The sequence below is a fragment of the Etheostoma cragini genome, chromosome 19 (assembly GCF_013103735.1).
Source record: "Etheostoma cragini isolate CJK2018 chromosome 19, CSU_Ecrag_1.0, whole genome shotgun sequence".
NCBI classification, from domain to species: Eukaryota; Metazoa; Chordata; class Actinopteri; order Perciformes; family Percidae; genus Etheostoma; species Etheostoma cragini.
In genome coordinates this window covers 5,448,473-5,471,734 of record NC_048425.1, presented here as the reverse complement: position 1 = coordinate 5,471,734, position 23,262 = coordinate 5,448,473, and the positions used below count along the sequence as shown (strand labels likewise).

The 23,262-nt window shown below is 40.3% G+C and overlaps 4 protein-coding genes, 1 long non-coding RNA gene and 1 other non-coding gene across 11 annotated transcripts in view; 2 read left to right on the top strand and 4 right to left on the bottom strand.

Annotated features, from left to right (window-relative positions):
- Nucleotides 1–888, bottom strand: part of clcn3 (chloride channel 3) — a 36,307-nt gene extending 35,419 nt beyond the window's left edge. For 4 of the 5 annotated variants that reach the window (XM_034856339.1, XM_034856336.1, XM_034856342.1 and 1 more), the window contains exon 1: nucleotides 662–888. Coding sequence is in view for 1 of the 5 variants with exons in the window: in XM_034856338.1 (XP_034712229.1) it covers nucleotides 662–698 (37 nt within the window). In the remaining 4 variants the exon portion in view is untranslated. The remainder of the gene's footprint in view (nucleotides 1–661) is intronic. The other variant, XM_034856338.1, reaches the window with a different exon arrangement.
- Nucleotides 889–1,182: 294 nt separating this feature from the next.
- Nucleotides 1,183–23,262, bottom strand: part of LOC117934590 — a 31,622-nt gene continuing 9,542 nt past the window's right edge. The window contains exons 3-4 of the long non-coding RNA XR_004654514.1: nucleotides 10,741–10,825; nucleotides 1,183–1,193 (exon numbers count right to left, since the gene is read on the bottom strand). This is a non-coding gene — a long non-coding RNA (uncharacterized LOC117934590). The remainder of the gene's footprint in view (nucleotides 1,194–10,740; nucleotides 10,826–23,262) is intronic.
- On the bottom strand, nucleotides 1,864–5,140 carry nit1 (nitrilase 1). Of its 2 annotated transcripts, none has more exons than XM_034856353.1 (6): nucleotides 4,993–5,140; nucleotides 4,021–4,254; nucleotides 3,482–3,585; nucleotides 3,183–3,319; nucleotides 2,474–2,599; nucleotides 1,864–2,370 (listed from the first exon to the last, which is right to left on the bottom strand). In XM_034856353.1, the coding sequence occupies exons 1-6, from the start codon at nucleotides 5,079–5,081 to the stop codon at nucleotides 2,104–2,106; spliced, it is 957 nt and encodes a 318-aa protein (XP_034712244.1). In that variant the 5' UTR covers nucleotides 5,082–5,140; the 3' UTR covers nucleotides 1,864–2,103. The 2 variants fall into 2 exon arrangements, with proteins under 2 accessions (XP_034712244.1, XP_034712245.1); XM_034856354.1 differs by having other exon boundaries at nucleotides 4,021–4,305; nucleotides 4,993–5,118.
- On the top strand, nucleotides 6,189–10,159 carry pfdn2 (prefoldin subunit 2). The gene is made up of 4 exons (XM_034856357.1): nucleotides 6,189–6,346; nucleotides 7,477–7,565; nucleotides 8,386–8,509; nucleotides 8,737–10,159. Exons 1-4 carry the CDS (start codon nucleotides 6,266–6,268, stop codon nucleotides 8,926–8,928), a joined length of 486 nt encoding a protein of 161 aa, XP_034712248.1. The 5' UTR covers nucleotides 6,189–6,265; the 3' UTR covers nucleotides 8,929–10,159.
- trnas-gcu lies at nucleotides 10,745–10,826 on the bottom strand. Its single transcript has one exon. It is a non-coding gene; the product is annotated as a tRNA-Ser (tRNA).
- Nucleotides 10,929–13,601, top strand: b4gat1 (beta-1,4-glucuronyltransferase 1). The gene is made up of 2 exons (XM_034856344.1): nucleotides 10,929–12,487; nucleotides 13,147–13,601. Exons 1-2 carry the CDS (start codon nucleotides 11,384–11,386, stop codon nucleotides 13,336–13,338), a joined length of 1,296 nt encoding a protein of 431 aa, XP_034712235.1. The 5' UTR covers nucleotides 10,929–11,383; the 3' UTR covers nucleotides 13,339–13,601.

Sequence of the window (23,262 nt, the reverse complement as noted above, 5' to 3'; positions counted from 1 at the left end):
TAAAATCGCGTACTACAAATTGAGTGTCGGCTGATTTGACCACGGCGATCCGAGTGTCGGCTGGCTTGACCGCAGTCACTGGTCTATACATTCAGCTACAGGGTGTGCATAGAAAATGAGGAAAACGTTTTAAGAGAACGAATTTGTAGAAAAGAGGACAGCATTCACGAGCACAATACTGATTTGATTTGTAATGCTAATGATGACAAACTCCCATGACAGTCAGCATGGCAAAAAAGCAGTCGTTTCCAGCACGCGCTCAGCAGCTAGCCGTGCATGCATTAACGTTACATCTAAATTTCAAGCCTAAAATATCCAGAAAAAAAAGCATATCATGGAGAAACTGTCTGCATGCAACCGTTGGTTGTACAGCCTCAGTAGCCAAAGGCCTGAGACCACCAAAGCGTCAATTTATCCACAAGTATATTCACAACAAGCTAACGGTGAATTTACAATGAATTCACCAAAAAAATACACGGCATCGACACCGACGTACCATGCTAGCTGCGGAGCAAGCTAGCACCAGTGTTCGGCCAGCAAGAAGGATGAATAATCAACTTGTGAGTTCACAATATTTGACAGCGATGGGAGGATGGATAGATGGCCTCGGATGGTGAAACACACATTAAGATGCCGCGAATACAAAAACAACATACGTTACCTTCCTGATGCCTCAATTTCCGCTCGGACACGAACATTCATCCTTTTTTTCCTGGAGCTGAAACGAGGATTTTGGTTTCCTACACGAGTGGATTTGACGTTCTCCTCATCATGATGGTGTTTTCCTTTTACAGTCCCATTCCTGTGTCAGTGACGTTCACTTCCTGTTTCCCATCCTAACAGCAGCAGCGACTCCCATCCAGTCTCTGTGATGTAAAACGGGCAAAAAGGAGAACAGCTGATCAATAATTCATCCAGCCACTGCAAATCAAACGGCCGAGATAAAGCCTGCTCATGTGTAGCCTAGTGTGCAGTAGTGGAAGGAAGTGCACTGTAAAGGTACTCCCATTACAGGCAGAGGGTACTGCACTGTACTTTTTTAAAGGGACTTTAAAAACTTTCTTGAGTATTTCTATTTTATTCTACTTTATACTTCTACTCTACAAAATTTCAGAGGGACATTTTTAACTTTTTTGCATTTATTTGATACATTAAGTTACTTTGCACAATCAGATTAATTACACAAAATAGAACTAACAAATAATTTATGACGGATTATTTTGAAAAATTATAATACTTTATTGATCCCTTGGTGAACTACACAAACCGCCCAGCTGTAGCCTATAGATAGCCCCACCCTAACCAGCTGAAATATTGTGGTGTACATATTCATACATTCATACTTACTCTGGGGGGAAGCTAGTTTATGCTCCAACTACTGTTTATAAAGGTTAGGACTAAACTTTTATGCTCAAGAAATTTGAGGATCTCACCTTGGGCTCTGGAAAAATTGTGACATGTTAAGGTAATCAATGAATCTTAAAAAAATACAGATGAATTGATGAGAAAAAATGACAGTTTTAAGGCCGTTATTTGTTATTATGGAAGGATTAAGGTTTTTTCCATGTACTTGTATGAAGATAATAATCCATACATATGGTGAACATTGACATGAGTACATAATTTGAATGAAAAATTGAGGGTTTTATATAAGAGGTTATATTTGGGATTTTAAGCTATACACAGAAATGACTTGTTTCTTGGCACCAATGAACACATTAAATATTTCTTCACCATTTCATTCATTATCATCATTCTGCTGATGTCATACCATCAATCAAAATGAAGAAAGTTATCTATTTATTCATAACGGAAACAGAAGACAAACAAAACAGATTTTTTTGAGTTAATATCTTTCAGCAGTAACAGTATTTCATTTTAATCAAGGAAAAGTTACAGGTGAATTTTTTCCATAACCATTCAGTACCACAGATCAACACACATCAGTACTTTCTGTTTTTGTTACTAGCCAACATTACCACCTACTGACCAGTACGAGTAATTCACTGACTCATTTGTTCTGGGCTGATTTTCACTTAAGGTGCTCATAATGCAGCGTGACAGAAAGCTAAATTGAGTTTGAATTTTTCACTTCTTTTGTAATCAAGTCTTCTCCAGACTGTGATAGAAACCAGTGTCTCTGCGGTGCTGTTGGACCGGCATGTTCTTCCTGGTGCTGCTGACCTTCCCCAGATCGATCTCCACCAGCACCATGCCTGGCTTCTCTCCTCCGCAGTCGCCCAGCACCTCACCCCACGGGTCCACCGCCACGGCGTGGCCATACGATGATCGCTTCTCGTGGTGCCGGCCGACCTGCGCCGCCGCCAGGACAAAACACTGGGTCTCGATTGCCCGTGCTCGGAGTAAAACCTGGGAATAAATACATGAAGTTTGTGTTTGCTTTGGTTTATACATTATAATTATCATATCGTTGTAAGCCTGAGTAATCCATAAAAACAATGACTCATCCCACCTCCCAGTGAGCAGCTCCTGTGGCTTCCGTGAAGGCTGATGGGTATGTCAGTATCTCGGCCCCCTGTCTTCGAAGAGCCAGCGATAACTCAGGGAATCTCAAATCATAGCAGATGCCCAGGCCAACCTGTGGCAGCAAAATAAGAATTGTCAAAACAAAGACCCAGAACAGATCTTAATGTTACACTACAGTTGGGAAGCTCAAAGTGGATATAAACAAGCCTGGGCATTTTCTCCATCAAGCAGTTCAAGCCAAGGATGGTTTGACGACTTAAAGCCAAAACTTACAATTTCAGATTTTAAAATGTGTTTCTCTCCATTAAAGTGACAGTAAAATAAATACAGTCTGCTTTCCTTTAATATTGTCAATCTTTAAAAGTTTAAATTGTCAAATCCAACATATTTCTTTGCTAATTTAAATCCCCATGTTATTGTAGGCCCAGTTTAATATGAGACTTGTTTGCTTTATATGTAGGGGGTCCCTGCTCCCTCTCTCTTACAGTTAAGGGTTCCTTGGCTTAAAGAATATGGAAGACCACTGCTTTAAATGGACACGGAAATACCCTAACTGTTTGCTGGTCTATCTTGGACATATGTATCATTAACAGTTTTCTGTGGCAGAAGGTTTCTCAAACCAATCACCTAATGTGAAAAATTCATGCGCATTTACAGGCCAACTTGTGGTGATAAGTATTATGTCATAAAAACACCTTGCCGATGGGAGTTTGGACTGGAGACACAAGGGACGGTCCTGGGATGGTGAAGGCACTTTCTTTAAGGGATACGCCTTTTTCTGGCAGTTCCACGTCAAACAAATGGGACTTCCTGTAGACTGAAATGATGTCCCCTGTGGGTGCGATGGCAATGTTAGCATGTGTATCAAAAGGAATAAAATGGACTGTAGATCTTAAAAAGGATGAAAAAATCCCTTAAATTAACTTGGCTCGTTTTTACAAGTGTTTTTTTGAGCGTGAGAGAATGTAAAGAAAGCTTGTTCAATAAGCAGTACCTTTATCATTAATTATGATGTGACTGTTGTAGATCCGTTTGTCAGACTCCCAATCATGTCCTCGTTCATGAAATCCTCCAAGAGACAGCCAGACTTCCAACTTTCTGGAAGAAGGAGAGATTAAAATGCATATAATGCTGATGCATTAAGAGTGTTACCAAGCAACCTTGCTTGGCTACCGAATACATACCAAATTTACACTATGTTACAATAAACATACGGAAACTAGGCAGATTCATTAGCTCCAAATACTATGGCACACAAACTCTTTCTTTTATTTGTTCATTAAGCCAACAGTACATTTTGACGCATGAAAAGCTGGAAGCAAAACTCTGCATCTTTTTGTACAAACATGTTTTTGCTTAGATAGAGCCAAAATAGTAAGAGAAGGTAATCCTGCTCTTAGCCTGCAGCCTATTGAAACTTATCTTCCAGAAGTGTGGGAACGGGTCGGCTTCCCACGGTGAGAGACTTTTCTTTCACTGTGGGAAGCGGACCCGTTTCCTAGGAATAGAAATAGAAAAACCTAGTTTGCTTACCTGGCCAGCTGAGTGTATTGTGAGATTGTGTCTCCTGTCAAGCTCTCAGACAGAGACAGCGTCTCCTCTCGACTGGACCCGATGTAGTCGAAGCCCTCGGGGAGGAAGACCATGCTGGCCCCTCGCTCCTTGGCTTCCATCACCAGCTGTTTACAGGCAGAGAAGTTGGCCGCTTTGTTCGGGGTTGCTGTTAGCTGACACACTGCAGCCACGGAGTGAGGTAAAGTTGACATCCTGCATGGAGAAGAGGTTGTTGACTACGTCCGGTGCACAGAAGCTGTATGACTGGCAAAGAAATCAGGACAACCACGGCTGATCATTAACTGCACTAGTTAATCTGTTGTACATGCATTGTAGAATATTATACAACTTTGCACCCATGATGATCTAACTCAAATAAAACTCTTAAATGCAATATCTGGAAAAAAAAGTCCATGCACTCTATTAATGCTGAATTCCATCTTAGTCATTTATGTTTTGCAGATATGAACTCTACGGTCACATTACAAATAGAGTCTTTCTCATGAGTTCCTTGCTTAGAGGGTCAGCTGTTAGATATAAAACAACATATCCATTTTTTAGAATATTACACTATGGCTGAACAATTGTAACAATTTTATGGAAATGACAATATTACGGTGGCCGACAGGGGCAAACGCCCTGCCAAATCGCCGAGGGGCGCAATATTTTTTAATGGCAAAATATGTGTCAAACCATTCTGAATAAAATATGTTGGTGCTGCAGACGTCCCCGGCCTACAAATCCTATCCCACAGACTACAGAAAACATCTCTGTTTGGTACCGATCCTCGCAAAAATCTCACTGCAATCATTTTCATTTTTAAAGATTTAATATTAGTCAAGGACAATCACGATCATCACCTTCAATATCATGAATCATATTGCAATCGCAGTATCAGTCAAAGTTTTCGCAATTAGATATTTTCCTCATATCGCGCATACACACACACACCTGTTTAGTGGCTTGATCTGTTTTCTCCAAGCTCGGAGAGAGGCCAAATACTTCGCAGATGTTCCCAAAATGCACCTGGCTGTGAACATCGGTCCAAGAAGTGACTCGTGCAGCGTTTCACATTCCCTGTTTAACCATAGACCGTTAATAAATACAGTCTCTGAGTATAACACAAGTCTGCGTCATTGACTGTGTATTATTAACAATAATTAATATTAACGGTTTGCGTTCACCGTACAACAGTGTGCTACAGCAGGAAGGATCAGCGACTACTTTCTTCTTCTCTGTTGTTTATTAGAGACTAGAAACCAGCATTAAGGCACAACACCTCCATCTGCTGGAGAGTGTTTGAAGTTTAAAAAATATTTAGAAAATAGACCTTGTATACATAACCGTTGATCAAATGGCTAGAATTAGGATTTGCATTTGATTCAAAAAAGTCTTTAATTTACTTTTACTTTTACTTTACTTTTACTTTTCTACCCACAGGCCATCTCTCTGATGAACAGCTGACTACTGACCCACAGTTCAGTTCTGGCCAATAACCCAGTAACACTGTCACTACAGCACCTGTTTACTGGTTCCACTATTATTCCATTTATTTAGTATTTATTCATCATTCTCATTCTCATATCTCACTTATTATCCATTATTTATTCATCATTCTCATTTCCTATTTCAGAACTGGTCATAATGTTCATAATGTTCATACTGTTCATATTGTAATATAATAACTTAATACTATTTATCCCAGTACCCTTTGCACTATGTTTCACATTTAAATAATTTTTATTGGACTCTTCATTGCACTCATCTCTCTACATTGTTTCTGTTTAGTGTATGTATATATTAGTGTGTCTATATTAGTGTTTATATATTGTTTGTTTGGTTGTTTGTTTTGTATGTGTAAGCCCATTGTGAGCAACTATGCTCCAAAGAAAAATTCCTCGTATGTGTCTTCATACCTGGTCAATAAAGCTGATTCTGATTCTGATTTAACTGTCATATGGTCTTGGACTCGACAATGGTGGTCTTTACTACAGCCCTGCATTATGGTGTATTATATTATTGCAGGTTAAATTAAGATAACACTATTAATCCCGGGGGGATTCGCAAACTACCTAGCAGTAAAGTAATTAAAATCAGCTCCACTTCTACCAGCTGCAGCCGGCAACATTAAGGTGATAATAGATTGCTGGATTAGCACACAGGCACTGACATGAACACGCGCTAAACATTCTGCCTGGGGTCCTTCCAAGCACACCCTTCCAAGATGGCAGCCAACAGTAGCAGCACGGCTGGCAAATCCAGCACCAGCGCCGGTGGCAAACAGTCCGGCCCGTCAGCCGAACAGGTACCCTCACCTCTACTTCTCTTCAACCTCAGGCTGCTCCAGTCCGTACACTCGCTGCGGTTGTTGCTCGATCGTGTCCGGCGAAGCCAGAGCCGCTAATATGACTCTCAGTTAGCCAAGGCTAACGTTAGCTCCCCCATCGCCATCATTCTGCTTCCTCACCACTTTTGATAAAGAGTGTGTGCTGCTAACACACCGTTAAATAGAATATAGGTGTATTTAACTAAACGCCATTAGTTCACTTTGGTGAATAATTCTCGCCCAGTAAAAGTGTCAGAAGCTATTTTTATCAACGAAGACCACCCAACCCTGTTTTACTACTAACGTTACTACTATCAAGGTACACGAAGTATTCTAGAAGCACCACTATGTAATACTCTGTTATAAAAAAGTCCAGCATTCACAATGCAGCTTTTGTAAACTATTAACGTTATCATCAAAATACAATGACAATAGGGCTGCAAATATTAGTTTACATGTTTAATTTCTGCCGATTATGTAATTTATAAATTAATATTGGTATGTACGGGTCTGTAAAATTAAAAATTAATGAATTTTAAGTCTTTTAAACTTCAGAAAACGCATCACGATTTCCCACAGCCTAAATTGACAATCACGTTCCTTGTTTTCCCGAACCAACTGTCCAACACAGAGATCCAACACAGTCCATACATCGAGTACTAAGTAGACCAGTTCACTCCGAGAGTCTAAAACCAGGCAATGTTTGGCATTTTTCAGACGGCTTGTTTTGTCAGCAAGCCAAATATGATGCTTTACAGTGACATAGAGACAAGTAGTACATCCTAACATTTCAAACTGGCAAATATTTAGTTTCTTTTTTTGTAATATATAATAGTTTAGTCTTAGTTCTCAATTATAGTCCGATCAACAGCCATAGATCTAAAGGACTTGAAATCTAATGATACACGGTAAAGAGCAGAAAGCACCTTGGTTTTTGTGAAGATGTAACAGTCGCATATATTTAAAATAATAACTTGTTTGATGGATGAACACAACTGGAATTGTTTCATCACTGAATAAAACTAAAACGATTATACGTGACACAAGTGTGTGTGTGTGTGTGTGTGTGTGTGTGTCATGTTGCTGACGGGGGATTTTTATTGTGACAGGTGGTGGCGACATTTCAGAGGATGCGCCAGGAACAGCGCAGTATGGCTTCTAAATCGGCAGAGTTGGAGATGGAGATCAACGAGCACAGGTTGGAAGCCTCTACAGCTTTTGATTTACTGTCTACTCATTTTCTTTTAAATCAAGGAAGACATTTCCTATAACAATCCTCGGCTTACAGAGCCACCATAGATCTGATGTTGCGGAGTCTGCATTAGCGTTGATATTTTGTCAACTCCAAACAATGTTGAAAAAATATGTCCTTGAGGCCCTGACACACCAAGGAGACCGCCGGCCAAAGTTGGGCTGACTTTTGCGGTGTGTCCAGCACCGTTACCACATGTCGGCTTTTGTCTGCCTTTTTTTGGCCGATTCAACATGTTGAAAAGGCATGTCGAGATCAACATGTTGAATCGGCGCAGGCGGAATAGCCAAGCCATCTGATTGGCTGTTCAGCTTTGAAAATGGTAGTGAGGAAAGCAAACAAATGACTGTGAGAGCCCATGCAGAAAGCTCTTCTTATTTTTCATCTCATCTGATCAATCCAATACACATCAATTGGAATAACTATTTTTGCACATTATGTCCTTAAGGTGGCAAACGTATGTACAACGAGATACATAACTATTTGTGTGGTTGAATTTATTTCAACAATAACATGTCTTTTAAAAGATTTACACATTACAAAATGTAAAGCAGAGGAACCGTAGGCTCTGTTCTTTGCCATAGTGGATTCAGACGAACCCTGTTTGGTTGTGGGTATCATAGCCACGTTTGTATCCGGTTTCCTTTTTGAATGGATAGATTACCGCCGCCTGCTGACATGGAGAGTTATTTCAGTTACCAGACTAGAAAACTGACTGCTGAGTGTATCTTTCAGGTGTAATTCTTCCCTTTTTTTATCCACCCAGCTTAGTAATTGACACCCTGAGGGAAGTGGATCCTTCGAGGAAATGCTTTCGTCTAGTAGGGGGAGTGTTGGTAGAGAGGACGGTAAAAGAAGTTCTACCAGCCTTGGAAACCAACAAAGAACAGGTGATGGAGAAGAAAAGGAAATCAAATGGACTAGTACATCATCTTTCAAATTAGTACTGGATTGTTTAAATATCAATTTCTGTTTAAAGTAGATACTTGAAAGATCTACACTTTCCTTTTAATAGCTGTATATATGTAGCCAGTTAATACCAAATAAGAAGAAAACTTTAGGAACAAATCTAACTTTTCATTTGGAAGTAAAGTTCTTCTTATTTTCTTCCCAACAGATCTCCAAAATAATCGAGTCCATCAACACACAGATGCAGACTAAAGGACGGGAGCTCACAGAGTACAGGGAACGCTACAACATCCGCTTGGTGGGAGAGGGTGAAGGAGAGGCACAAGGCCAGTCGGCAGCGTCTTCTAGGGACAGTGAAGGAGGCGGTTCTAAAAGCGGAGCTGGCGTTTTAGTGTCGTAGTTTGTCATTATAGAGGGCAAACTTAGGGCCTTATGATTTCTGCAGTACTGAAAATAGAGTTGGAGTCACAAAATATAGGTTTCACATTTGAACTTTTCACAGGATGAATTTGGTTTTGGAAATTGAGGAAATAGTTCTGCTGAATGTATTGGTTTGTTATTGAACTATACATTCTGTTCTGCTTACACATGTGAATGCTAGTGTATGTGTAAAGCTTTTGTCTTACATCTGCCTTTCAGTGAAGCTGACTTTTTTATGTGGCATAAATTAAACATTTCAATTCGGAGCACTTGTTTTAGTCTTAATCTCATTTACACATGAGCAAGTAAATATTTTACTGCCTCAGATTACAGAAACTATCAAACATAATTGGCACGGTGCTGGTTTAAAATTTTCAAGTAACAAAAATTGATTTAAAATGCTTAGAACATGCAAGACTTAGGAGTGCACCATTAAAAATAAAAATAGATTACAATGGATTTTTAAGTAAACACACTTTTGCCTTTGGAAATTTAGAAATTAGAAAGCTGATTTCATAGGGCCCTAAAATAGGTTGAAATTTGCATAAGTCACCCTTGTCAAGGCAGTACAGGCCCTGGAAGGCACTTCGATAACATGTCATGAGCATGAACAAGATATTATACAGTTAACATGTCACTATAGATCAAAATGAATGTGTCAGCTTTATTTACCCTTTTTTCTATGAAACGTGATCACAACTCATTGTCTCCATAAACCATGCACAGAACGGCTGCTGATTTATATTCATAATTTGAGGTCAGTTATTAAAGCTCACTTTATGATGTGACCAGTGCGTAACAAGAAGTCAGTGCTACCAAAACCTTAATAAAGCCCTGTCATTGAAAACAAAAGTTGTCATATTCTTTCTGATCTGTTGCACATGTTTGAGCTTTGTTAACACAGTCTAGGACCTGATGTGGGCCGTCTGCACTTTTATGTGTAGTTGTAAAGACAAAAATGTTTTTGGTTATGGTCATGAATTAAAGAATGTCACAATTGTGCTTTTTTTGTATAGTGTTTTAAATCCTTGTTACTGTATTCCACAAAGCCCTTTCTGACATCACCGCTGTATGTTCTTTTTCAGGAAGTTAAACCTATTCGAGCTGTATCCCATGCATGTCTGTGGTAGATTTCATGTTAAGAATGCAAAAATGTAATTAGACCTGTGGATTGCAAATAATGCAGTCAAATTAAATTGGGGTTGAGTGATTTCCATATGTCTTTGTCCTAGATTTCTCTGTCTGCACTGGTGGATGAAAATTAAGCTCTAATAGATATTTTATACAGCCACAGCCTTTGCTCACATTGTTTATATTAGGCATAATTTATTCATACATTCATAGTTTTAGGAGGATTAAGCAATTTTTTTGAACGACTCGCTTTTTTATTTTGGCCTAAGTTTTGGAATACCAAATATTTTTTTTAATTCAGAGATAGAAACTGCACAAATAACCCATTGTGTTTTTGTAGTTATAGGGGAGCACTTACCCTCTATTTACAAGCGTAGTAAGTATACCTTGAGCAAGGCACTTTGTCACTAATTCTACCACATAGGTTATTACTTGTTTGTGCAAGACATACCCTGTTTACATGTGCAGGGCTGTAAGATAGCAGTGAATTGTAATGATACCTCTTGTTGGTTTCTGGAAAACTATAGTTTTAGGGATGCCCTTCTTTATTTATTTATCTATATAGCGAAAAGACTAACTGTGCATTCACATTTGATCATTTAGCAAAATATGACTATAATGGTAAAACACTAGACATATGTACAATTTAAAAAATAAATACATGCCGACGAGGATGGGATTCGAACCCACGCGTGCAGAGCACAATGGATTAGCAGTCCATCGCCTTAACCACTCGGCCACCTCGTCTTATGGATTCCGTTCTACCGTTAAGGCCCTATTTAAAAAATCATGGTGAGCCATATTCTAACACACGATCATGTTTGTGTACCTTTAACACCCTCGCTCTCACCTAGACGAATAAATGACAATTTCCCTTTAATCTCCGGAGGGACCGTTAGCACAAGTTTAGCTAGGAGGGCTACAGGACCAAATTCGGTGGCGCCTTTACTTCCGACATTACGGTTACGTATATGGACATGCGCCGCTGTCGCAGTAGAGCAGAATGGTAACGTTCTTTTTTTATGGAGATCACGGAAACTACATTATATTCGTCATTTTATCTGGGCTGTCGATGGCCATATGAAAGGCGTGACAGGTATGCCACTAATCAGCAAAATATGCAAGTATTCGTTGCACGTCTAGCCAAATGTGCTCGGCTGCAGTGTTAGCATTGTGATAGCAATGTAGGCAATGTTAGCTGGGACGCCTGGACAAAAATAGCCAGCACTCAAGGAAACAGCAGCCTGCTCCGGTGTTTGGACCTGCGTTGTGCACACTAGTTGGCCAGTTTAAGGTTGTCTGGAATGCATCTCTCCAAGAAATGTTCTGTCTTCAAAGTGGTGCTGAGTGCTCTGATGATAGTGGCGCTCCTGCAGCTAATATACCTTTCTTTCTTATCCAAGTTTCATGGTAAGCAACAGCGGTACCGATACTCTGAGCTCTTTGGAGGCTCTGGGGTCAAGAAAAATGGGCACCCCGAGAAAAACTCGCGGAAGGAGCGTCTGAGGTACTCGCTGTCTACTGGTGGAATCTTTGACAACAGTGGTCAGTACCGAGTGTACAAGAACTTGATCAAAAGTGATTTCACCACAAATCAGAAACCTGGATCAGACCCCAGCTCCAATGTCCTGGCTTTAGCCACACACACAACCATCAACAACCTGCATCACCTGGAATCTCTTCTGGGAAGGTGGCAAAACCCTCTCTCTGTGGCCATATTCGCACATGGACAAGATGTCAAGTTTGCCACAGCTCTGGTCTATGCGCTCAGCTTTTTCTGCCCTCAGATTCAATCTCTGGTGGACTTCCACTTGGTCTGCCTCTCTGGGGAGATGGCCAGTTTCCCTGAGCAGGACCGTGAGCATTTTGCAGGGCTTGAGGACTGTGCCTCAGTGTTCTCCAGACTGGAGACCCACGGGGATACATACAAGAACTATGCCATCAGTGGAAATGTCTCCTACCCCAACAATCTTCTTCGTAATGTTGCCCGGGGTGGAACAGAGTCCTCCTACATCCTGGTCATTGACATCGACATGATGCCGAGCGCTGACCTGCACCAGCAGTTCTTGGCCCTGATCATGAGGCGTGAGTCAGTTAGTGATGAGGTATTTGTGTTGCCTGCCTTTGAGATCCGCCATGCTCGGAAGATCCCTGCCAACAAGGCAGAGTTGGTCCAGCTCTACCAGGTCGGTGAGGTCCGGCCTTTTTACGACGAGCTGTGCCCTCGCTGTCAAGCCCCCACTAACTACTCACAGTGGGTTAACAGCCACGTTAGAGGGACCGGCACCCTAGAGGTTGCCTACACGCTCACCTGGGTGGACCCCTGGGAGCCTTTCTACATCGGGCCCCACACTGTGCCCCTCTATGATGAGAGCTTCAAGCAATATGGCTTCAATCGTATCAGCCAGGTTTGTACAATTTCCACATTTGTGTGTAAAAGTTGACTTTTGACTTCTTGAATCCTAGTTTGATTACTAAAAAACAACTCCAGGTCCGCGTACCAGCTCAGGAAGACAAATGAATGAAAAGGCAGAACCAATAAGTCACTGAGCTTTATTACCGTCAAAACCCACGAAAAGACCAAAACCAACAAAGCACTGGAACGTCTTGTAATAGTTTCTGACAATAAGGAAAGTTGACAATAAGAAAAATTTAGAATTTCACCCGTCTTGTTCATTCAATCTCTTTCCACCACTGTTTATTTGAGTACATTTTCATTCAGCGAAGAACATTGTGGAGCTCAAAAGACATGGAGATTTACCAAGCAGTAAAAGTCTAATTAAAGGCACTTTTGACTTGCATTTGGGGATTTATTTCTATGGTAACATCACTACGCCCTGGTCCATCTCACCTCCCTTTACCCCGTCTTTCTTACACATCTTAACTCATCACATAATGAACGCTATCCATACTATACCCTTACATCTCCCTGACCTCGCTCTACCAACCTTTCATTCCATATTTTACCTCTTCCTTGTTGTTTTCCCTTTTGTCCTTGCATCACCTTTTTCTCAACTTTCTGGGCTCTGCAGAATGTGTCTCATCTTGTCTTCATGTCTCCCTCCAGGCCTGCGAGCTTCATGTGGCCGGATACAAGTTCTCGGTGCTGAGCTCAGCCTTCGTGGTACACCGGGGCTTTAAGATCCAAGGGGAGTTCCACGCCAGGAAGGACGAGGAGAATAAACGCAACCGGGTTCTGTTTCGCAGCTTCAAAGAGGGCCTGAAAACCAAATACCCATCCTCCAATCGACGGTGCTGAAACCAGATGAGGACTAATACGTCCTGCGTCTATCAGTCTCCTGTGTAAAGGATGGATGTACATTGTTCATTTTAACCAGATTTAGCTTCCAGTCAGGCTCTCCTCCGCCTAAAACGTCCTAGTTATTTTCTTAGATTTCTTTGTGATGACAGCACAGTACGGGTTGAATCTAATTCAACTCTTGGTTTTCTTTCAAGTCCCTCAAAAAGTGAACAGCAGGGAAATGTTCTTTGGGGATTTCTGAGAGCCTCCTGCTATTTTGGACTGAATGTAAGAAATGATCATTCAAGACTGACAAAACTGGTGAGGGACTTTTTGAATCAAATGCAAATCCTAAATCTATTTGATCAACGGTTAAGTGTACAAGGCACAAAAATAGACACAAATATGACTGCGAGATTCCGTCTACTTATTTACTCCGAAAGATTTTCTAAGAAACAAACAACATAATTTCCCTTCATGTACTGAAACGGTTCACAAGTTCTACATTTTATGACAACTGATCAAAAATGGCCTTGTTCCTCAAAGTCCAACTGAAATACATTAGTTTATTAGTTTACATTTTAAAATGAAAGAAAATTGCTGGTTGTATGATTAGGAATCAATTATGTTGAATGAATGTTGTCTGACCACCAGGTGGCAACAGTTACTTGAGTATTAAGTGCAGAGTTGCTCTGTGTGTGTGTGTGTGTGTGTGTGTGTGTGTGTATATATATATATATATATATATTTCATAGCCTGAAGTGAGTGTTTGAAAACACTAGAGCAGAACACAGGGATTACACAACACTAGTCTTGTTTGGCGCTCAGAGGGATGTGAATTTACCACATTTCAGATTTTCTAATTACCCTGTGAGTCCTTGTTCTTGTCGCAAAACTCTGAAAAGAGATTCCTAACAAGTCATGAGGACAACAAAGCACTGGGAAACTTTACATAGAACAATGTACAACACTATGATTTTGCCAGTACTGTGGTAAACTACTGTATTATAACACAATTGATCTGACGCTGTTAGTGGGTTAGATGATCTAGAGTTAGGGGTTTTCTCCTGAAGCAGACTATATGAAGGGGCTGGTGGGCTACAGGTAGAAATGTAGCATGGATTAATACTGCACAGTGTAACTTTAAATCACCAACAAAAGCAGTCTGTGTTGTCAAAGGGATTTCTGTGGAATTGTCCATCTCAACACCACTAGAAAACAATTGATCTTCTCGTGTATTTTTCTGCAACCTACTGGTACATTCAGCACATACAGTATTAAACCTTGGCTACCACCATACAGCATATGTACTGCAAATTATGCATGTACAAAAGATTCTTGGATAGTTTAAGTGTTATGTAATTGTGGATTTTAAGACTTAAACATGTCCCTCCTTACTTGTAGTGTTTTTGATCTATTTATTGTGAAATGTTTTTTAAACTGGAATTGGTTGAGCCTTTTTTGACTCCGAGCAGGAAAACTGTAGCACAAAATTGTGTTGCGAAAATGTGGTTATGGAACATTTTTATTTTAGAACCACTATAACATTTTTGTTTTAGAACCACTGTAACATTTTTACTTGGTATTTTGGAAGTGAGATCAATTTTGACAAATTATCTTGTGTGATGATGTGATGCTTTACTTTTTTTGTATTTATTTTTTCTTTTGTGTTAAAATATGCCTGATTTGTAGTGATGAATTTCTATTAAACCTACTGGATGACTGTTATGTGACCCAAAATTGTCAGTCATTGTGCTTTTAACAGAAGAGCAGGAGGCCAGTCCCCTCCCACCACCGTTTCCATGCATTTGTAAAAAGTGCGGGTACCAGAACGGCAGCTGGCTGAACTGGAAACGGGCCCCTTGGAAGGAGAAATGCTGAAATTTCCTGTGCCTTGGAATGATTTGGATGCGAAAGTAATCATCTTTCAGATCAAGAGATGTAAACCATTCGTAGTGGCGCACACATTCCAACACATGCCTGATGGTGAGCATGTGGAAAGGGCGCTCCATGATGTAATGATTGAATTTTGACAGGTTGAGGTAGGGGAGCACATAGACATAATATATATATAATATTATATTATGTCTATGGGGGAGCAGCCCTCCTGACTTCTTCGGTGTGAGAAAGTAGCGAGAGTAAAATCCGCTTGTTAGCAGCCCTTCCAGCTCTGACGTCATCGCGTCTGACTCTGCTAGAGATGGTCCAGTTGTCTTCAACAGACCCGCTAAACGAGGCTGGGGGGAGGCATACTGGAGTGTGTAACCCTGTGTTATCAGCTTTGACATCCATGAGTCCATGTGTGTCAAGATCAGATAAGCTTCTGCCCGTCGGTTTAGCTCTTCAGATGACAGGTGCACGCAAAACTGGCAGGAGGCGTGGCGGGTGAGAGCCTGGCCAGCGTGAACGGCGCCGAAGCAGGTCTTGCACTGGGGGTGAAGGTCTAGCGGCAGGATGTAGCCGGTCCGGCAGGAGGGGCCGATGAGAGCACCGGTGGAAATTCTTGAGCTTATCTTCATACTGCTTAATTGAAGAAAAAGTGGGGTCCGCTGTGTGTGTATATATACAGTAACTGCGGACGCAGTTGAGGCCCGTGCTGGACGCAAGGGCGGGAAAGAAAATCTTCACGACTGAGCATGCTTGAAGGGATAAGCCCAGTAGCGTAGCTCTTTGAGGGCGAAGCCTATATGAAATAGAACTAATGTTTAACCTGTGTTACACTTTGAAATTCAATAAACTGACACGTAGTTAACAGAGATCTGAGTGTCGTGTGGTTATTGTAAACAGGTAATGTTTGTGAAGTATGGTATTGTTTTAAACAGAATGACGGATTGACAAATGTAGCATTAGCATGTGAATCACCGTAGTTTTTAGACCACGGGATTACTGTGGGGAAATGGAGAACGGCTAGGTTAACTGATGATTTTAAACATTGTGAAAAACTAACAAAACATACCAACACGTTAAACATGTACGGGCATATAACATATACCTATAGTCTCAGTCTTTGGATGGTATAGGTAGCGCATCGCTAACGTGACGGCCAACATGCACCCCGTCACAGAGCACTCTGGAAATCCAATCAATAACTTCACCAGAGGTATTTGTAATGACAGGTAATGTCAACAATGCTTCTTAAATAGGAGGCCAAGAGGCTAAGGGTAAGGCAGGCCATGAAGTACAGTGCTAAACGTCGAGAAACATGTTCCAAACAGAAAACATCAGATTTTACTCATTTATCTTAAATTACGTCTGAAGTGATGTATAAATTTGTAGTTTTGTCTTGAGGTGGGTCATTCAGAGTAAAACTACAAGATATCAGTAGGAGTATCATTTACCAAGTGCTTGAAACAGTTGACATGAGCTGGTGGTGTAACATAGCTTAAGATGGGGGTTTAAAGTCAACTCTGCACCAATAGCATGTGATTGGTGATTACAGGGTGAGTCGGGATAGCATCCAATTAAAAGCTCCTATTAAGTAATTAAGATCTGTATTAAAGTGGACTTTAAGAAGTTCTCAGTAAGGTTCCTGTTTGATATGAATTACTTCTGTAATGGGGTCCAAAGAGCTACACCACAGCTAATATTTCTAAAAAAAGATTTGTACATCCAAAGTTTTAAAACGTTGAAAATTAAAAACAACAATATCTGTGTTTGTGTAACTTTAAAGTTGCCCAAGTGCTGACTGGTTCAGCCATCTGTTAGTAGAGCACGTGTGACATTTGGCACTTGAAAACTGTCCAAGGCACTTTGGCATTTTGTGGCTAAGCCTGCATTATCGGGTTAAATTTTGAGCCAGGCATGCGAGAGCTCATTGCACGCAACTCCATGCTTTGGATTTAGACAAAATTTAGTTGGACACACCTAATCATCATCCACCTGATCAACTTGTGTGTTGTTTGTAAATATCCATCACTTTTGCTTTCTGGTCTATTACTCACGCCTTCATCTCCAAACATGTGCTCCTACTTTAACATACAAGCATGTACTGGCCAAATTTTTTGAAATACTTTTTTAGGAAGATTATTCTCACATCTAAAAAAAATTGTCCTGTATTGTTATCTAACCTTTTTCCACTCTCCTTAGAGCTACACATAGACTTTTTCTTAGGTTTGGTCTTACATGGTTTACTGTATGTAAAAATACTCAAATCAAAAAATGCTTCTTAAAGTAGTTATTGTACTGCAACATATAACTCCTTGAATGAGCTGTTGGTTTTGATACAAAAAAATAAATACTACTCATGTTTCGTCTACCGATGGTGTTCTTCTTCCCATTTCCCCCTGTCCTGGGTGTTAACAATGTGGCAGAAGGTGCAGAAAGGTTAGTGGGGGGGGGGGGGGGGGGGGGGGGGGGGGGGGGGGGGGGGGGGGGGGGGGGGGGGGGGGGGGGGGGGGGGGGGGGGGGGGGGGGGGGGGGGGGGGGGGGGCTTGCGTGGATCAGGAGAGGCAGGTTTGGTGAGGTAAAGTGAGGTTATAGCAACAGCCTTGGGGGAATGGAGGCTTATCTGGGTCAGAGAGCTTTACGACATAAGCAATTAGGGCTGCCCTCTCTTGTGTACGCTAGCAGGAGGGAGGACTCCCACCATCTAGATTAGCCGCCCTGCTAAGGCCAGGAGAGCTCCACGGCTTCTGGACGGTGGAGGGAACCAGCTGGAGGGCGAGATGAGTAGGCGGTGGGGGGTGCCTCAAGAGGGAGGGAAGAAAGGATGAGGGAAACAAGAGCAAGGGGTCAACATGCAGGCGTTGTAGACATACAGGCCCTTCTGGGTCAGTAGCTGGGGTAAGAAATGAAAGACTCAATGACCCATACTGATGAAAGGAATTTGCTAAATAAAAATGTGGTTACAAATTGGTTGTTTGCCCACTGTAGCACGTTTAAAAACAGTTTGAATAAAAAAGGACTATAGAGGATGCTTAACATCAGTGATTTGCCCAACATCAGTGATTTCTTCTAATGAGCCACTTGACTAGAAGGATTTGCAAATGATTAGACTAAATGGTTGAAGAGATCTTTACAATTAGTCAATGAAAGATTTGTTAACTGAAGTGTCTCAAAAGGGATTTAGAATATATTATATCAGAATACTAGGTTGCAATTACACAAAAGTATATTTTTCCCACACAATAGCTTTTAGTAGTACTAAAACAAATTTCTCTCACCCAAAAATATAAATATTAGTGGGTGGGAATAAAAATCAACATTTAACTAAACTTTGAGGTAAAACACATCTCTCCGTGCAGTTTAAAACAAATGTGAATTTTGTTATAGATACTATTTGGCTGAGGTATGGTGCTAGGTCATGGTTACAAGGTTATGGAAAACTTACATTACATTTTTACGATCAGTTAATGTTTCTAATTAATCAATAAACTGCTCTATTGAATGTCAGAAAACAGTGAAATACGGCATTCACAATTTCCTAGATTTCACAATATCTCCTATTTGATTATATTGTTCAACCAACCATCCAAAATCAAAACATATTACAGAGATGAGCAACAAATATTCACATTTGAGAAGAATGATTGATTAAATTAAAATACCTATCATCGCCTAATAGTTTCAGCATTAGAAAACTGTGGTGTGAAGTCCCAGTTAACAGCTGCGAGTAACGAGAATTTTCACTATTATAATAGAATTATAATTTCAACTTTATTAAGCCTGCAAGGGAAATTACAATGTTTTCACTCTATTGTTATTATTATAGTACCTATGTTATGTCAACCTATACATGCACTAATGGAGAGATGTCAGAGTGAGGGAGTTGCCCATGGAAAGGCGCCCCGAGCAGTTAGGAGGTTCGGTGTGCCCGGAGGTGAACTGGCACCTCTCCAGCTACCAGTCCACCACCATACTTTGGTCCATATGGTGACTTGAACCAGTGACCCTCCAGTTCCCAACCCACCTCCCTACAGACTGCCACCATTGATCAATCAGTTTAAAAAATTGCCTTTCAATGATGATTTCACATCCTCAAATGTCTTGTTTTGTCCAAAAAATAGACATAAAAAAGATTTTAAACTTCTAATGAAAAAACACAGAGTAAAGCAGAAAATCTATAATATTCTACAATGCCCCCACTTAGTAACGCCTTGCATTTTCCCTTTATCTCCCCTCATATATGTGAAGTGTGTGATGGTAATTACATGCAGGTGAACATGGTCACAGGCTACAACAGATTGTAACCACACGCTGAGCACGTCTCTCTCTGAGAGCCTGCCATCCGTTTCACTTAAACAAGTGAAGGATTAACTACCATCAATGCCAGCTTTGGGAGAAGTTTACCTGTCTACCTACTAAAAAAAAGCCTTTAAGGCAAAGGGCGCTCATATCACTCTCCCAGACTGCCCGAATTTTAAATGTATCCCGCTAAAGCCAGACTATCCGGGCTGGAGTACCGAAGTAATGAGACATGACACTGCCAGGGGAAAGAAAAGGAGGCCTACCAGATATATGTAATCCTTCTCACCAAGCTCTTAGCCTCCCACCCCTGCTGTTAAATGAACTCAGCGGGAAACGACAGTTGTCGTGTACAAAATACACAGACACACACACAGGCAGAGAGAGAAAGAGAGAGAGACAGAGACAGAGAGACACACACACACACATGATCATTAAAGGTAATTTTACATACAGCTTACATAGAAGCTATTTGTCATGATGTGCGGCAGAAAGTTCACAAACCCCACCTAGTACGGCCCTATCACAACCACACATTGTTGTGGTGACGTGTGGTGAGTGGGGTGAGTTCATTCTCCTTTGTTGTATTAATGTCATACAAGGTTAGATGACACAAATAACCTTGTGTTTACCTTAACACAAACTGGCTGTCTGCCAACAATGTGACGAGATTACCTGAAGGATTTCACTGATGCCATCAGGCCTTGCTACTGCGGTGATGGAGACCAAATCAAAGGTTTTTTCCTTACTTAATTTAAAAAGTTCATTAAAAGGTAGCATTAAAAATTCCAGTTAAATGACTTTACTAAAAAGAAGCTGCTTTGATAGCAACCAATCTGACCACTTACTCTAGTTAATATACTTAATTTAGCAGTTGTAATACAAGAGATTAAGTGGGATTTGTATGGCAGATTAAATTTTAGTTGAGCGGTCAGCCTTTGTATCAAAGGATCACACAACATGACAAAATCAATATAAGCTAGTAGTGAATGGTGACTATTTGTTTTCACTACTTCTTTTGTGTTCGCAGGTGCATATGAAAACACTTGCTGAACTATGGTCAGTGCTACCAAAGTCAATGGGAGAATTCGTGAATATCAGTTGCTGTTTGCAAAATGCTTCATTGACATTTCTTTCACAGCTTTCCGGTTTTTAAATTGCGACTAAAAACACATTTTTATTCCCTGGCTTTTAATTGAGCATGAGAACTGTATGTTGTATTTGTCTGGTGTTGTATTCTGTCTATTTATTGTTTTATGTCAATGTACAGCACTTTGGTCAACCTGGTTGTTTTTAAATGTGCTTTCAGAAATTAAGTTTGATTGATTGATTGATTGATTAATTAGGCAACATACATTCTACACAAAACTGATCTGCTTGTGCAATCCCGCTTTGACTAAAATATTAACCAGCAACGCACATACAGTATGTGCGAAGCTTAAATAGTACAATGGCATTGACTCTTTATGATTATAGATTAGATTATGAAGCACTACATCTTATATGGCCCTATGGAAGGAATTGGTGTATTGGTACATGTATTGAGCGGTTTAAGACAGGACCTGACAACGTCTTAGAGAAAACAAAGTGCTTAGTGCTCGCTATATTGTGCATAGTTTTTTATATTAGTTTAGACCAATATGGACATATTTACTTTTCTTTACATTTACTCGCCAACAATATACATGTTTAACTCCATTAGTTTTTACAGCCAGACTAACAAAACTGTTTATTTGTTCTTGAAAATAAAAAATGCAATCTTTTGTTTCCCAGCTGTATTAAAAATCTACTGAGTTGTGGTCCCAAAACCATAGTGCGTTCGAATAATAAATTTGTGTGTACTATTCCACTTCTACTGAAGAAAGCCTAATAATTGTTTTCCTTTTTGTGGATCCATCTCATCTGATATTCCTCTGACTTTCCCGTACAGAGGTTTTTTGTAATTGTAGAAATTTACAAATTACATTTCATTGAGCACACAGCCCAAATTTACTGCATTAAATTAGTTTACAGAAAGATCAGAGTGCAAGTACACCAGTACAAACGGTGGCATGCTTCAACAGTTCCAGTTAAGGTACTTCCTGCAAGAAGAAAATGTACTTACTTTTTCCCCCCAGTGCTTAATCTAAGGAAACTACCGTATTGTTTTGGACACAATATGGCGCAAATCCCTATAAACAATTGTTACACAAAATACTCAGGAGGGGAAACACACGCCTTTAAACACACCACCCTCCCTCTCGCGCTTGATAGGTCATGACAAAATTGTCTTGCAATCCCATGTTCCCGGCTTCTCCTAAAATCCTCCTCCCAATTCTTCTTCCCACCGGACAGCTGGGCGGCCTTTCTGTCGAGGATGGGCTGGGCCAGGCCAACCAGAGAGGATCAGGGGGACGCAAGTTACCAAAGCAGGAATTAATGAGCATTATAGTATTAGATAAGAAAAAGTCCCACCTTAAATCCTTCAGGATTCCTGAATAACTCCACTAACACCTGTTACATGTGATATTGGAGGGAAGGAAGAGAAGGGTTTTATGATAAAGCCTGACAGGGTTTGATCTAAAGCCGTTTGTTCTTCATTTGTCTTACATCAAATCACACATTTCCTCATCAGTACACTAGACAAAAATGCTGCTTACTTTTTTTTATATTATTGCAAACCCATGCCTAGTTTGAAATCAAAAGAATTTATTCTATTTAAAAGTTGCTCTGGTTGTGTTGTTTTGTGTCAGAAACTCAGTTTAAGAAAAAAATTAAAATGAAAAATAATCAGGATTCGATGAATGGTTAAATGCCACTGTCACAAATCAGATAAGGAGAAGGGTTTGTGATACTAATTTGTATGGTCCTGGTAGTACTTTAACAAAGACTAGGGTGACATCTACAGTACCATCAATCAAAATACATACATGTATTTGTTTTTAATTTATAAAAAAATTATATATCCCTCATCTCATTCTTTCAGACAAATTTGACAACAGTCTTAGTCTGGGATATTAAGTGTTTCCAGGCTATCAAAGTCTAAAAAAGGTCCCATCTTAGCCTGTTACATCACCTGTGTCACCCAGACAGTTACCTCTCAGTAGCTCTTCAAAGCTCTACGACCACAATTAGACAAGAAAACAAATCAGTGAGAAGTGATTTGCCAGGCTATTTTTTGAAGGCTTAAATTAGAGTTTGGCAGCTAACCGTGAGCTCGTGGTAAGCTGATCCTTCAAACAGCAAACGTGATACTGTCTGGGGGCGGTTCATTCTCCTGGAGGGAACAACAACCCAATCCATTTGTTTATGATACCTGGAAAGAACATTTCATTTCACAAGTAACCACCAGACAGCTTTTCACTTCACACCTTCAAGTGTAAAAGAGTTTGTTGCTCTGACTCACTAATTAATTCATAAGTTGAGAAATGCTGTAATGTCACAAAACCACCAGGCGCCGTGACACAGCACTACATAAAAGAAGGGAATCAATTTACATGCCACAAGATCAGTGATTTCCAAGAATCTCCTTCTAGGTTCCTGACACCTTTTTTTTTATACGTCATTATTACCTGATCTCACTTTAATCTATTGGATCATAAAAACAGGACAGGATAAAAAGCTCTTGGGGTTAGATCATGTACGAATAATGCACATCTTGAAATATTTCTAAACCCTGCTTGACTCATTTCAAATAAATGGCCTTCAAGTGACTTTAAAATACTATAAACAATATATTTTCTTGACCATAACATAACATGATATCCAAACTAGTGCTGA

Coding starts and splice junctions, on each gene's coding strand:
- nit1 (XM_034856353.1), bottom strand. CDS start 5,081: ATGTTCACAGCCAGGTGCATTTTGGGAACATCTGCGAAGTATTTGGCC. Junction 4,255..4,992: donor CAGATCAAGCCACTAAACAG/GTGTGTGTGTGT, acceptor TTCTCCATGCAG/GATGTCAACTTTACCTCACT. Junction 2,371..2,473: donor CAGGAGCTGCTCACTGGGAG/GTGGGATGAGTC, acceptor ATTTATTCCCAG/GTTTTACTCCGAGCACGGGC.
- pfdn2 (XM_034856357.1), top strand. CDS start 6,266: ATGGCAGCCAACAGTAGCAGCACGGCTGGCAAATCCAGCACCAGCGCC. Junction 6,347..7,476: donor CCGGCCCGTCAGCCGAACAG/GTACCCTCACCT, acceptor TTATTGTGACAG/GTGGTGGCGACATTTCAGAG. Junction 7,566..8,385: donor ATGGAGATCAACGAGCACAG/GTTGGAAGCCTC, acceptor TTATCCACCCAG/CTTAGTAATTGACACCCTGA.
- b4gat1 (XM_034856344.1), top strand. CDS start 11,384: ATGCATCTCTCCAAGAAATGTTCTGTCTTCAAAGTGGTGCTGAGTGCT. Junction 12,488..13,146: donor GCTTCAATCGTATCAGCCAG/GTTTGTACAATT, acceptor GTCTCCCTCCAG/GCCTGCGAGCTTCATGTGGC.